A 14,541-nucleotide genomic window follows, 5' to 3' on the forward strand; every position below is an offset into this window, starting at 1 on the left:
GCAGCTGGGGCACTGCCGGGTAGGTCCCCGCAGTGCTGCACCTCGGCGCTGTGGGGACGAACCCGGCAGCACCCCAGCTGCTCTACCCCAGGCGTCCCCAAGTCAGCCGCTGCTGAAACTGACCAGCGGCTGACTACAGGAAGCCCGAGGCAGACCAACCCTGCAGCGCCCTAGCTGCTCTACCCCAGGCATCGGCGAGAAAAGCCTGGTCTGCTGGGGGTGGGGGGCACACTAGCTGCGCCCCCCCCCAGCAGACCAGGGAGACGCGGAGCAAAGCCACCGAGGACACAGGCGGCGGGACCGCGGCGCATCTCGGTGGTCCCGTCGCCCGCGTCTCCCTGGTCTGCTGGGGGGGGCACAGCTAGTGCGCCCCCCCCCAGCAGACCAGGCTTTTCTCGCCGCAGAGGACGCGGGCGGTCCTGCCACCCGCGTCCTCCACGGCGAGAAAAGCTGCTCCATGTCTCCCTGGTCTGCTGGGGGGGGGGTTCCCCAGCACACCAGGGAGACGCGGAGCAAAGCCCCCCCAGCAGACCAGGCCCCCCCAAGCAGACCAGGGAGACGCGGAGCGGCTTTTCTCGCCACAGAGGATGCAGGCAGCGGGACCGCGGCGCGTCTGGGCGGTCCCGCCGCCCGCGTCCTCCGGGGCGAGAAAACCCCCGTTCGTATGTAGGGATCCGACGTAAGTCGGATCCATGTAACTCGGGGACTGCCTGTAGACTATTTGTTGTTTTATAAGTTTTCACTTGATCCTTTCTCCTTATTGTAGTTTACTACTTGACAAGAGTGGGATGATATGGAAAAGACTTACCAAAGCTTTATTTCCCTCTTTAACTGTAATCCAGTCTTCTCCATTGGAGCTGATATCTACTCGGTATGATTTCACATAATACTTTTTCTTAGTTTCCTTTGAGATGGCTCCTTGGGTCCCAATGCCAGAGACAAATCGGAGAAGGCCTAGGTCTACCTGTAATAACACATAAGGAGATGTGGACAATCTGTTTAGAGTGTAATAATGTTATAATAGTAGAGAAATGCCTTGTTTCTAAAGGAGCACAAAGGGTTAATAAAAAAAAGAAGTATCGCTCTGTTCCGTGACTGTGCATCACTTTATTCCTAAACTGTGTTACGATAGTATGTGAAAGCATCTACCTTTTCAGTCAAGAAGAACAGACATATACTAAAAGTTCTCTTCTGTATAGGAGAGGCACTTGAGACTCCCATGAACTTTCATGCTCTAGGAACTATTATTTATTATTGTAATGCCCAGGAGCCTCACTGCTGATCTAGGACCCCCTTGTGCTAGATATTGCATACAGAACAAAAAGACAGTACTTTATAACTTATTTGTGAAAGTCCTTGGTAAATATCTCTGTTCTGACAAACACAGAGCAGTTCAATCCTTAGTAGAGCCATGTGTGGATACAAATTTATACCCAAAGCTGTGGATATCTGTAGATATAAATTACTATTCACAGAACCGAGGGCTTTCCTGAGAACAACGGCAGCAAAAGGTGTAGAATGGGAGGCTGCCACCCCCAAGAACCAGCACCCAATGCTGGCAGCTCCTCTAGCACAGCTGTACTGACCCCTGCCCTGACCAGTCACCAGGCTCACTGTCAGCTGTCCTTGGCTGTGCTCTTGTGTTCAAGTGGCACACATGTCCACAGACAGAAGATGCAGACAGCTGCATGGAAGGGCTGGGGCAGGCTAGGACTGGGGCTGCAGGCAATACAGTTGCACTTCAGGAACTGGTTTTGCTACAGAGAAGGCAAAATCACTCCCATTGCTACAATAAGGGTCTATACTGAAGCGCTGCAGCTGTGCAACTAGCATTTTAATTGTAGATATACTCATACTGACACTTTCCAGACTGCTGGGGAAATGAATGTTGTTCTACATTCATTTCTATGGAGTATATATTTATGTTGTATGTTAGATGCATTCTCACTCCATCCTTCATACAAACAGACAGCAGACAAAAGTTTGAGGGCAACCAAGATGCTTTCTAATAAGTAGGTCGATAATCATAGCATCATAACTTTTATTCCTTCCTTATTTTCTGCCTTTGTACAAAATAATAAAATGTGCCAATTATAATAGAGTTTATTAACCTGCCTTCAAAAAAATCTGGAATCTAGCTTTTGCCTCTTATAACAATTTAATTCATTTCAATATAAGAAAAATAATTATTCACAAAATATTAGCCCTGCTAATTTACTCCCTTAAAAGGAATGAAAGACTAGGAACTTCGCTATTTCTACTGATTGTATGTAGAGTGCCCAGATACAACAGTGATGGGCAGCACTATAAAACCATAAGGTAGACAGATTTATAACAGTTATATGAGTCTTTAGTTCTGTAGGAGTGAGATTGGTATAATTATATTCTTAGTCAACATATGTCACTAAAACTTAAAAATGTCATTGCAAAAGCAAAAAAAAAGCTGTCTCATATATTGCGTTAATACAACTATTATTAAGGAATAAATTGTTTGAATATTTGGTTCCTGAAGAAATCCTTATTGAACCCCTCAGCTCACCTACAGACTATCCTAGTGCCCAACCATTAATAGGTTGAATTAACTCTTTTTGTGCTAATGTCCCATGCATTTCTCAGGCATTTTCTTCATTTTCAAAGTATGCAATATGCAGAATGTCTGTCTCCAGTGTCCCACAATCATTCTTTTTCCTGGATGTATGTCAGACACCCAAAGGCACCGTAATGGTTAAGTCAATACGCTTTGCATTCTTTCTCAGATAACTGTAGGAAGTGTTATTCAGGACAGGGTGGCTGCTGTTTCAATTTCCATGTAATATGTAAGTAAGAAAAGAACAATAGCCCTGTGTGGAAAGTATAGTGCTGGCTTTCAGTGCAAAACTCTTGTCTCTGACATGGTTTTAAGGCTCGTAATACCAATATTGCATTTTAGCTTGATAAATCAAAAAAATTCCTTGCATCTGAATTTCTATGGATGAAATGTGGCAAAGATTTTTATTTGCAATAGTAAAAAATCTCTCTCTCTAAAAAAAAAATCCAACACTGCCTTATAAAACAATCAAGTGATTTAAAGTTACTGGAGAGCCTCAAATATTAGATTGCTACAATCTGAAAGTTCATGGGGGAGTCTGGGTATCATTGCACAGAGCAATCTCAACTTAACTTGAAATGCTCTCAAAATTGTACTCTGCTGATTGTAAAGTGTGCTGCACGGAGTCATGTCCAATATCGCATTCACTTCTAGGCTGAAGTGCACTTGAAAATCTGGAAGTCTGAGGGAGTGTAGTGCTGAGTTATTTAAATGAACAGCTTCTCTTAAAATTTCCAACAGCTCTTCAGGTTTGAAATGATTAGGGTCCTAAGCATGTACAGTTCCAACTGATTTGAAATAGTTTTTTTTAACATACGGTTAGTAATTCATTTTGAATGAAGTCAAGAGACAGTATGAGTACTAGATATTTGAAGCCAAGCTAAAACTTATCATCAGAAGCTAAGTGAAATGTTTGACCAGTTGACCCTATGGCAAATTATTGCCATCAAACCAGACCTTCAAAACCATATTTATGAATCCATACTAACTGAGGTGATAGCAATATAAAAAGGTGGAAGCAACCTTGGAAACGGCATAGGATGTCCTCCTGCGCTTTTAAACTCCTGTTCACTGAATACTCATACTAATCACTTTGAAATATCTAGCACTGTGGTTTTTTTCTTATATTTATTAAGGCTGAAACTTTAAAACCTGGTTAGAAAAGGGCCCTATGGGTGAAATTCACCTCTGTGAACATGGCTTAAAAGTTGCATAGTCTTCTGGAGAGGGATGAATTTCAACCCATATCCAAATTCCTACTAACCAGTGGCAACTGAAGATACCAAAAGGATAACTCTGGTCAGACACAGATGGTCAGAGTTAAAATTTCCAGAAGAATCATCTCCTACTTCAAGGACAGTTGTGTCATCATTTCATTAGATGTTCTTATACTTGTGGGCTACGTCTAGACTGGCATGATTTTCCGGAAATGCTTTTAACGGAAAAGTTTTGCGCAAAAGGGACTTTTGCCCGAACGGGAGCAGCATAGTGTTTCCGCAAAAAGCACTAATTTCTTACAGTAGGAAGTCAGTGCTTTTGCGGAAATTCAAGAGGCCAGTGTAGACAGCTGGCAAGTTTTTCCGGAAAAGCAGCTGATTTTCTGGAAAAACTGGCCAGTCTAGACACAGCCTTGGGGTTGTGCTTATAAGAACAACATTTTCCAGTGGGGTCTGTGTATAACAGTATGCTAGCTTTTCTGCAAAGACTTTCAAACATTAATGTACAGATATTGCTCATTTTTCTCTAACTCAATCAGCCCATCTCCATTTGTGATAGATTATATGACAGCTGGCTTTTTGTTTTATACTACTAGTATTTTTGTACATTGGTTTGAAGAACTTCTGTTTCACGTTAATTTGAACTATGGAGGGATGTGGTGATGAAAGACTGTACATCTAAGCTTGAACATCAAATGCATTCACTACAATTATTTGATATTTCACTCAGTGTGTGATAAACATCTGGTATTTATATTCTGAGATGCAAACTATTGTGTAGAAGTTTGTTGTACTTTGTGTGGCTGAGTAGCTGTTATCTGAGCTAGCCTATACAATCCACAATACTGACATCATGACATGTCACTTCCAATACCAGGATTTTAGTTTTGCTTATAGTATCTCAATCGTTCTCTTCTTGAGTCTTCCCCTGCCTTCACTCAGATGAAAACTTTTATCCCTTATCAAAAATGATGCATTAGGACCTGATCCCATGTACTCTGCCTATGGTGTTACATATTACAATGAGATAACTTATGTTTGTAAGCACTACACTTGGTAGCAAATGTATACAGGATTGGGCCTTTAGCCTGTATGAAATAAAGAAAATCAAATATATCATTTTTTCTTGGAGAGGAATGTTCCTATCAAAGGAAAAGAGTTGTTCTTGCTTACTGCATCAGAATTCTTTAAGCAATTCCTGCCCTGTGAAAGCATATAGAAAAATGCTAACCATTTCCATGTATGAAATATTGCCTCACCATTTATTCTGCAATGCCTCTTAGCATCCAGTAAAAATACTTTTTATAACTGCACTACTGTCTGATGAACTATAGGAGACACATTTCTAAGATGTAGATACGCAAAGTTCTGCCCATATATTTTATTCAAACCACTTAAGGGGGAAAACAAAGAAGCATATGTAGCAGAGTGCGGTAAATCGTGTAGCAAATCTCTGCAAACTGCTAGTTAAACAACAGTATGTACCTTATAAGCCATGAAAGGAATATTACTGCTTCCTATAATTACACATAATCATGTCGTAATAAGGAAGGCCTTATTTTCAATATGAAAATCTGCTTTTCTCAATAAAATACACTCCAGTGAGCCAGTCATGGCAAGAAACTGGTTGTTACCAGCTTTACCACCCTTAATGTAGGCCTGGGCAACAGCCTGAGAAAATAAAGGACAAAGGGGTTGAGTCTGATTAACAACAGGAATATTTTTATTGTGACCATCTCTAGTGGCTAGAAAAGCTGTATAATTCATCACTCGACCCTACATACCAAAATAAATATTTTTAGAGAATCGTGTCGTTTCCATAGATAACATGCATGACTCTCAGAGTCATACTAACAATTGTGATACTTCATTAGCCTATCAACTGCTCTAATTATGCAAGGGTTAATCAGTATTGTCTTTCATTAGAAAAATCTTTTTTTAGCAGTTATTGATTTGACTGATCCCTTTGGCCCCTGCTGTGTATAGAACTATTATTCAATTATTTATTTACTGATATTTAAGTCACATGGTGACAAGTCTCAGGGGGGGAGTTGTGTTAGTCAGTATCTGCAAAAACAACAAGGAGTCCTGTGTCACCTCAATGACTAACAGATCTGATCTATCTATCTGCCTGTCTGTCCCTCCATCTGTATGTCTATCTTATCTTTAGCATATAAAAAGAAGGGAATTGCTTATCACGTGTTAATGAGGCCATTTCAGATATTGTGTATGTGGCTCATTCCCAGCAGCTGATGAGGACATCCACCCTCACTAAATTGGCTTAGTACATATATATACACACACACGCACCCCTATGTAATTTCCACTCCAATGCATCTGATGAAGTGGGTTTTATCCATGAAAGGTGTAAATCTAGTTTTTAATATGCCACAGGACTCCTCATTGTTAAGTCACAAGGGTTACAGCCTTTCATTGAAACTCAAAACAAACTTCTAATTTACTTAACAAATCAAATTAATTCCAATAGTCTTTATCCCTGAAATCTATGGCCATTCCAAAATTACAACTCCTTGACTTCCACTTTGCCTTTAACTGAGTAAAATGTATCCATTCTCTTTGTGAAAGCTCCCGTTTATACTAATGATAGCCCCGTACAGAGAATAAGGAGAGTATGGCCCTTAAAGAGAGCTCTATCATGCACCAATGGATTGAACAGGAGCTTTTTTCATTGACCTCAGCAGGAGCAGAGCCTCTTAAAATGCATTAGTAGAAATGTATACTAACCTTGAGAATGAAATAGAGGATGGGGCAAACATTTGTGTCATAGGACAAAAATATAAGAGCAGCAAAACAAGAGCTGCACTTGCTTTACTAGTTGAAATAGTCTTTAGTCTTCACTTCAAGCCTAAATCCCCACTGGTGCTTTGTAATAGTAAAACTTAAATGTAAAGGAGGCTATTGCATTCAGGCACTGACACTGGTGTTGCAGTACTGAGTACAGAGAGATTTTTCACAGAGGCAGATTAACCAGCTTCTATAGGGAGAAAACTTTGGAAAAGAATGAAAAGGTTTGGCTGCAAGGTATAAAGGAGTTCAGCAACTGTCAGCACTATGCTTGGAGGAAGAAAAAGCCATAAAGTGTAAGAAAAATGCAGTCCAACGAGAAAAAAGAAAAGGCCTCTGTTTTTTGACTGCAAAAAGATAATGCTTGTGTGGGCTGTGTTGCATCTGGATTCATGGCACATTCTCCCACTCTTATGTTAATTTTTTTTTGCATAAATCAGAAGCAACTAATTAAAAAAAGAAATATTTAATTCTGACATGTTCTTTGAACTGGTGTTCCATCTGGTTCTATTTGAATAGTAAAATCTGCTGTAGTTGTAAAAATTGGCAAGCAGCACTCTGGTAAAGAGAAACAAAAGAGACTCAGTACAGCAGGTTAATACACTAGCATTTCAACTTGAGACATTTCCAGAATTCAGCATACCAAATCGCTCCAGTATGGAAAGTATAAAGATCAACTGCGAAAAAGAAAATGCTATTAGTGAGGTGAGAGAAGCACTGCCATGGTCTGCTTTAGCTCTGAGCAATATTTATAGCGTGAGTCTTTGAATACAGTTTGGTTTTAAAGTGCAGGGAATGCAATGCTCTGATGAAGTAGGCTACATGTATTCTATCAAATGCATTCACTGCATATAAATATATATTTTTCAAAATTTTGGAAATAATATGATTATATTCAGAAAAATCAGACAAATGTCTTCTTCCTGATTTTTCTCATACTTTACAGCTCCTTAAAACCTAGACACCAAGATACAATAAACTCTGAAAACAAAGAGAAGAACATGTAACAGTACTTGGATTTCTGTGGACTCTAGAGCCTAAGTAATCAGCATCTTATGCAATTTGAAACCCCCCTGTAGCAATGAACAGAAAGGCTGATGTATATCTAGTGCTTTAGAAAAAGATTGCTTTACGTCTTCTAGAAGCACATCTAATTGTGAAATATTACTTCTTTAAAATGAAAACCTTTGCTTCAGCTCTGCATTAACTTGCAGATGGATACCTAAGACATGCACAATGAGTAGGTCAGAAAAAAGGAAAAAATGTGAAAGGCTCTTTTCTCCAGCTAAGATACTTAGGAACCCTTGCTGAGCAATAAATGATTCAAGAACTTACTACTTTTAATTAACGTTTTTGAATGCTTATTTGTAATTTACATTTAATTTTAAATCTGAGTTTAATCCTGTGATCTGGAATGAAGACAAGTATTTAGTACAGTCTGAATGTAACCTTTCCAAGTTTGTGTTAGGGACTATAGAACTGGGAAACTCTATAATAATACTCCGAGAATCGGTTTCTTCTAACAGAGGAAAATAATTATAGGACTTTTTTTCCCTCAAAATTAATGAGGAACTAACACAAAAGAAAAGTAAGCACCCCAAAGTCTCCCAGTCAAATTGCTTCCCATGTGAGCAGCTGGGCTTTGAGTGAGAAGCAGTGAATTTCACCTATACATCACTATTGTGACATTCTTTTGCCAGTTACACTAATCACAAGTAATCACATCCTGGAGGTATCATTGGGCATAGGTAGCAGGACCCTGTTGCCTAATAAATGTTGGCATGCTGAATCCAAGTACATTACTTTACAAATGTACACACACACACACAAACCTTAGCTGTTCCCTATTTTTCTGCTTTACCATCAACATTGATGCTGTAGGATAAACCAGGGCAAAATGTGGCCTGTGGGCCGGATCCAGCCTGCCAAGCCACTGGATCCGGCCTGCAGACACTGCAGGGAGCCCCAAGCAAGCTCTCTGTGTAAGGGGACTGTTACCCCTTACTAAAACTCTGTGGGAGTTTTTTGGTTTACCAGCTTCAGAAGGGGAAGGGTTCATGAGACTGACAGACCCCAGAGACAATGGAAAGCAGTCAACACTCCAGCTCAGCCTGACTGACAGGTTGTAAGTGGGGATTGTTCTGGCTCTGTCTCTGAACAAACAAGCTGTGTGCCGAAGAGGTCCTGCAAAGACAGAGAGCTGAAAGAGGAGTACAAGAAGAAGTCCTGCAGCGACAGAACCAGACACAGACAGGCCAAGCAGTGCAGACCCTGTGTTGAGCAGCAGACTGGCAGTGCTCAGAAAGCCAAAAGGAACAGAGAAGCAACACAAGGAGCTGGAACTGGCCAAGCAGCACAGCCTGCAGCTGGATGTGGTGAGCTACTGGGACCTGCAAAGTGTGGGGAAAGGCTCTGGACTGGGAGAGGGGTCTGGCCACTTAGAGACTGAGGCTGTGTGGTCACTGCCAGTGCAAGCGTGTCCAGCCTGCAGCCCCTTGCAGCACATCCAGGGCTTCTAAGGAAGAGACTGTGAACTGTCCTTACACTCTGCAGACTGCTGTGTTGATGTCCCTGTGCTACAGAGCAGGGCTGTGTGTTCTCATTTAACCATTCTCATTGTTTCTTATTCTATTCTCTTTAATCAGTTGATGTTTAATAAATTGTATTTGCTTTGAACCTTATGAAGTGATCACTGGGCCAAGAAGGCCTGCAGTGTGAAGAGAGCACCTCGGAGTGGGGACACCCTAACTCCTGCCCCTAGTGACTACAAGGTCAGGGATTAAGCCCCAGGAAACCTGGGCCCAGCCTTGTTGGGGTTTCAAGGGCTCTGCTACTCAGGAGAGTGGAGGGGGAGCCCTCAGGATCAGGGAGCCATGGGGTAAAGGAAGTGGGAGCGGGGACTCAGATCCTTTCGCTGGTTCATTTCACCGGGGTGTATAGAAGCCAGGAAAGTTCCCCACAAGAGCGGGACCATTCCCCCGCTTACATCTGCTTGCCTCACCCCACCCACACTCCACTCAGAAACACATTTTCTTTAAAACTGGGAGTCTGAAGGCTGGGGAAGGAGCTTTAGGAGCTGCTCCCACCCCCAGCATAATCCCATTAGCTGGCTTCTGGCCAGAAACTGGCCAACAGGCAGCCACGAAGCACAAGGGTGCAGCCTGTACGGGAGTGGAGCCGATAGCAGTGAGCCCTCTAAGCTGTGTGGCAGCACAGATTCACAAGTGACTAATCAGCCCCACCCAGTCAGAGGCTCAGGGCTCAGTGCACGGAGATGACTGACTGGGTGGGGATGATTAATCACCAGTGAAGCTGTGCTGCCACACAGCTTAGAGGGAACACTGGCAGGCACGGAGGCTGATTCCAGAAGATTTTAGGATTTCCGTGAGGCATGAGACCTGGAAATGCAGCAGAATACAAACAACATTGGCACAGATCCTGTAATATAGGTAACCAGCCCATAAGTGGTGATTTCTCAGCCCCTCCTACTTTCTGATAGCATTTCTGAAGAACATGCACTGCTATTTGCACTTTCTTGGGGCTAAAGGAGAGGAGGGTATGTGGCCAAGGGAATTGAAGAGGAAAGTTAACAGTAATTCAAACTATGATAATTGACATGAGGATTTCACTTGGAAATCTTTCAGTAGCTGAAGGGAACCTGATGCGCTGTGGCTATTCCCCAGTTCTTCTCTTCTCCCAGCACAATCTTTATAGCTCAAACCATGGAGATTTCAAGTAGATGAACATAAGAACGGCCATACTGGGTCAGACCAAAGGTCCATCTAGCTCAGTGGTCTCCAACCTTTTCACACCCAAGATCACTTTTTTAAATGACAGAACAAGCCAAGAGCTACTGCCCTGCCCCTTCCTTGAAGCTCCATCCTCTCTAGTCTCTTCCTCCTGCAGTCTAGCCGTAAACTTGCTGGGTTGAGACAGGATGTATAGGGTCTGGGGTGGGAATGAGGGATTTGGGTGTGGGAAGGAATGAGAGGTGCAAGCTCTAGGAGGAAATCTGGATGCAGGAGAAGATGGATAAGGGGCACTGGCTCAAGGAGAGGGTGCCAGGCCAGGCAGTGTTGGGGTCAGATGTAGGGTTAGGGTACTAAGCAAGCCACAGATTTCTGGATGTGAGGGTTCAGGAATTTGGGTTGGGGTATGTGAGGGGCTCAGGGCAGGGGGTTCCAGTGTATGATAGGCTCAGATCTAGGGTCTGGGGAAAGGGGAGCACAGGAGTGTTATGATGCAGTGGCCAGATGGGGGCTTGGCTCCAATTTGGGGTTTGTTGGCCAGGCTTCATTTTTAAATAAAATACTGTGTCAAACAAAAAGTTTCTGCATTGTCTTTATTTCTGAGAAGGGCAGGGAACCTGTCTTGAGTCAGGGGTCACTGACCCAAGAAAAGTCAGTTGGGGTCACATAAATGAGATATAAAAAACCCTCCTCTATCCCTCTCCAATCTTCACTAATGTTGCCCTAACTGTGTTAGTGGGAAGAGAGGGCTAGTACTGGGGAAGGGTGCTAGTGGGTGCTTTGGCAGGGGACAGGGTGCCAGTGGGGACAGAGTTCTGTGGCTCAGGACAGGGGAATGGGGACAGAGTTTGGGAGTGGGGACGGGAATGGAGATGGAGTTCTATAGCTGGGGACAGAGGAGCGGGGACAGAGTTCAGGGGATGGGGTGGGGACAGAGTTCTGTGGCTCGGGACAGGGGAATGAGGACAGAGTTCGGGGAGTGGAGAGGGGAATGGGGACAGTTCTATAGCTGGGGATAGGGGAGTGGGGACAGGGGAGTGGGGACGGGGACAGAGTTCTGGGGATGGGGACAGGAAGTGGGGATGGGGTGGGGACAGAGTTCTGTAGCTGGGGATGGGAATGGGGACAGAGTTCGGGGGGTGGGAACAGGGGGGTGGGGACAGAGTTTGGTGATGGGGATGGGACACAGTTCTGTAGCTGGGGACGGGAGTGGGAACAGAGTTCTGTGGCTGTGGAGAGGGAATGGGGGAGAGGGAACTGGGCAAGGGGAGATGGGGGGGCAGAGAGTCCCCTGCATCTGCCTCCTCCCAGAATTCCCCCCCCCCCCGGAAGCCAGTGCGTGCCTCGGCCCATCTCACACACACACCCTCCCTGGTGCAGGGAAGCCCCGCGGGCGCTTGCCCCGGGGCTGACTCACGCCTCCTGTGCGGTACAGGAAAGTCGCTGTGCTCCTCCTCCAGAGCCGATGACCCCTCCCGCAGTACGCCTGGCAGAGCAGCTTACACCACTTCCAGAATTGCCGGAAGTGGCGCTAAGCTACGGGACATCTGTCCATCCCCAGGAAGCCGACACTACTTCCCTTTTCAGTTGAGGTAAGTAGTGGGGCTTCTCGGAAGTGGGAGGGGAAATGAGGGGGGGCGGGGTGGGCAGGACACCTCGTGATTGACTGGTCAAGGCCCCGCGATCAACCAGTCGATCGTGATCGACCTGTTGGTGACCATGGATCTAGCCCATTAGCCTGTCTTCCAACAGTGGCCAATGCCAGGTGCCCCAAAGGGAGGGTAAGTCTACACTACAGCGCTAATTCAAACTAATTTAGTTCGAATTAGTTAATTCGAACTAAGCTAATTCGAACTAACGCATCCAGACTAAAAAACTAGTTCGAATTAGCATTTTGCTAATTCGAACTAGCATGTCCACATTAAGTGGACCCTGAACCAGGCTTAAGGATGGCCGGAAGCAGTGCCGGCAGGGCATCAGATGAGGACTTAGAGCGTGGAGCTGCTGCCTCAGGCTAGCCGAGGGCTGTGCTTAAAGGGTCCCGACCCCCACCCCGGACAGACAGTTCTCAGGGGTGCCCCGCTTGCAAAGCAGTCCTGGCTTGGAGTGCCCGGACTACCCACACTGGACACATCACAGCACTCAGCCATCAGACCAGCTGCATTTGCCACAGGCTGCCATGTGGGGAGAGGGGACAATTGGGGGGCTGCAGGAGAGCTTCCACCCCCAGAAGCCCACAGAGCCAGCCCAGTCCTCCCCATCGGGGGCTTGTGCCCCATTCCTCCCTCACCTCTTTCCACTTACCCTTCCCTAGCCCCCCTTCCTGATGTACAAAATAAAGAAAATGTGTGGTCAAAAATAGAATCTCTCTTTATTGAACAAAACTCGGGGAGACTGGGAAAAGGAGGTGGGAGAGGGGAAGAGAGAGGGTGGGAGAGAGGAGGGCAACTAAAATGATCAGGGGTTTGGGAACAGGTCCCATAGGAAGAGAGGCTAAAGAGACTGGGACTTTTCAGTTTAGAAAAGTGGAGACTGAGGGGGGATAGGATAAAAGTCTATAAAAGCATGAATGGGGTGGAGAGGGCGCATAAAGAAAAGTTCTTCATTAGTTCCCATAATAGAAGGACTAGAGGACACCAAAGGAAAGGAATGACTAGTAACAGAAAGTTCTTCTTCACAAAGCAGAGTCAACCTGTGGAACTCCTTGCTGCAGGAGGCTGTGAAGGCTAGAACTAGAACAGAGTTTAAAGAGAAGTGAGATAAAGTGATGGAGGTTGGGTCCATGGAGTGGTATTAGCAAGGGGGTAGGAGTGGTGTCCCTGCCCAAAGTTTGTGGAAGGCTGGAGAGGGATGGCACGAGACAAATGGCTTGGTCACTGTCTTCGGTCCATCCCCTCCAGGGTCCCTAGGGTTGGCCGCTGTAGGCAGACAGGCTACTGGGCTAGATGGACCTTTGGTCTGACCCAGTACGGCCATTGTAAGCTCAGGGCTCAGGGTCGGGGGTCTCAGTGGACCCCCTTGATTTTCATGCACACCTGCTCCTGGGTGGCCAGGCTGGCAGCTCTCCTGCCCTAGACGGCCACTTTCCTGTGCCTAGTGCGGAGGTCGTGGATGAGGTCCACGATGTCCGCACTAGACCAGGCGGGCGCCCACCTCTTGCGGTCCTGGGCAAGCTCCCGGGAGCCGCCAGCCTGGTCCCGGGAAGAGGGGGAGGGCTGGGGGGCATCGGGTGGGTGGCTCGATCACTGACAGGTGCAGGGTCTGCTAGCTGGGTGCTGGCAGGCTTGCACCTGGTACGGGCACCGTAGCCAGCCTGTGCCCCTTTAAGGCATCCGGGGCCGGGAGGGGGGCAATAGAGTTCCCTGGTGTTGGCCAGAGTGGTCTACACAGCCCTTAATTCGAATTAGTAAGTTCGAACTAGGCTTAGTCCTCGTGGAATGAGGTTTACCTAGTTCGAATTAAGCGCTCCGCTAGTTCGAATTAAGTTCGAACTAGCGGAGCGCTTGTGTAGCGCCTATCAAAGTTAATTCGACCTAACGTCTGTTAATTCGAATTAACTTTGTAGTGTAGGCATACCCGGAGTGAACAGAGCAGGTAATCATCAAGCAATCCCACTGCTGTCACCCATTCCAGCTTCTGACAAACAAAAGCTAGGGACACCATTCCTGCCCATCCTGGCTAATAGCCATTGATAGACCTAACCTCCATGAATTGATCTCATTATTTCAGGTTTGTCTAGATGGGTTTCCAAGAGCAGGGCATGATGCCATGAAGATGCTGCTCCACTTCTCTATGCTCTCCATCCCATTCCTAAAGAAGCTGCTCCCCTCAAGCAATGTAAAAGGAACCTCTAGCTACTTCTAGTATTTTGGTTTTTGCAAGCCAACGCAAGAGTTATACAGAGCACCTCAGACGAGGGACATCTATTCTTCTGGCCAAGCAAAATGAATAACACCACTTTAAAATTATTTCCATATTACAAGGGTTGTGTCAGTCTGAGCAAAACCAGACTATAATGGTAGTTGTCTTAGTGAATCAAAGACAATGCCTAATGTTAAGGTGTCTTAGTTTAGCCATTTTATTCAAAATTAAAATAATCTGTAGCTTTAGTGTGGTTTGTTAAAACATGCAACAAGCTCATCACTGGAGTTGCTTCAGTTGAGCTATACTATGAATGAATGTG

General features: G+C 45.2%; 1 protein-coding gene across 3 annotated transcripts in view; it reads right to left on the bottom strand.

Moving 5' to 3' along the window:
- The window catches only part of NRP1 (neuropilin 1), a 168,718-nt gene that overhangs the window by 47,521 nt on the left and 106,656 nt on the right, over window positions 1–14,541 (bottom strand). For all 3 annotated transcript variants that reach the window (XM_006120737.5, XM_089776768.1, XM_075922674.2), the window contains one exon: window positions 809–964. In XM_006120737.5, coding sequence (XP_006120799.1) covers window positions 809–964 — 156 coding nt within the window. The remainder of the gene's footprint in view (window positions 1–808; window positions 965–14,541) is intronic.

Source organism: Pelodiscus sinensis, chromosome 2, assembly GCF_052426305.1.
Source record: "Pelodiscus sinensis isolate ZL-2025 chromosome 2, ASM5242630v1, whole genome shotgun sequence".
Lineage (NCBI taxonomy): Eukaryota > Metazoa > Chordata > Testudines > Trionychidae > Pelodiscus > Pelodiscus sinensis.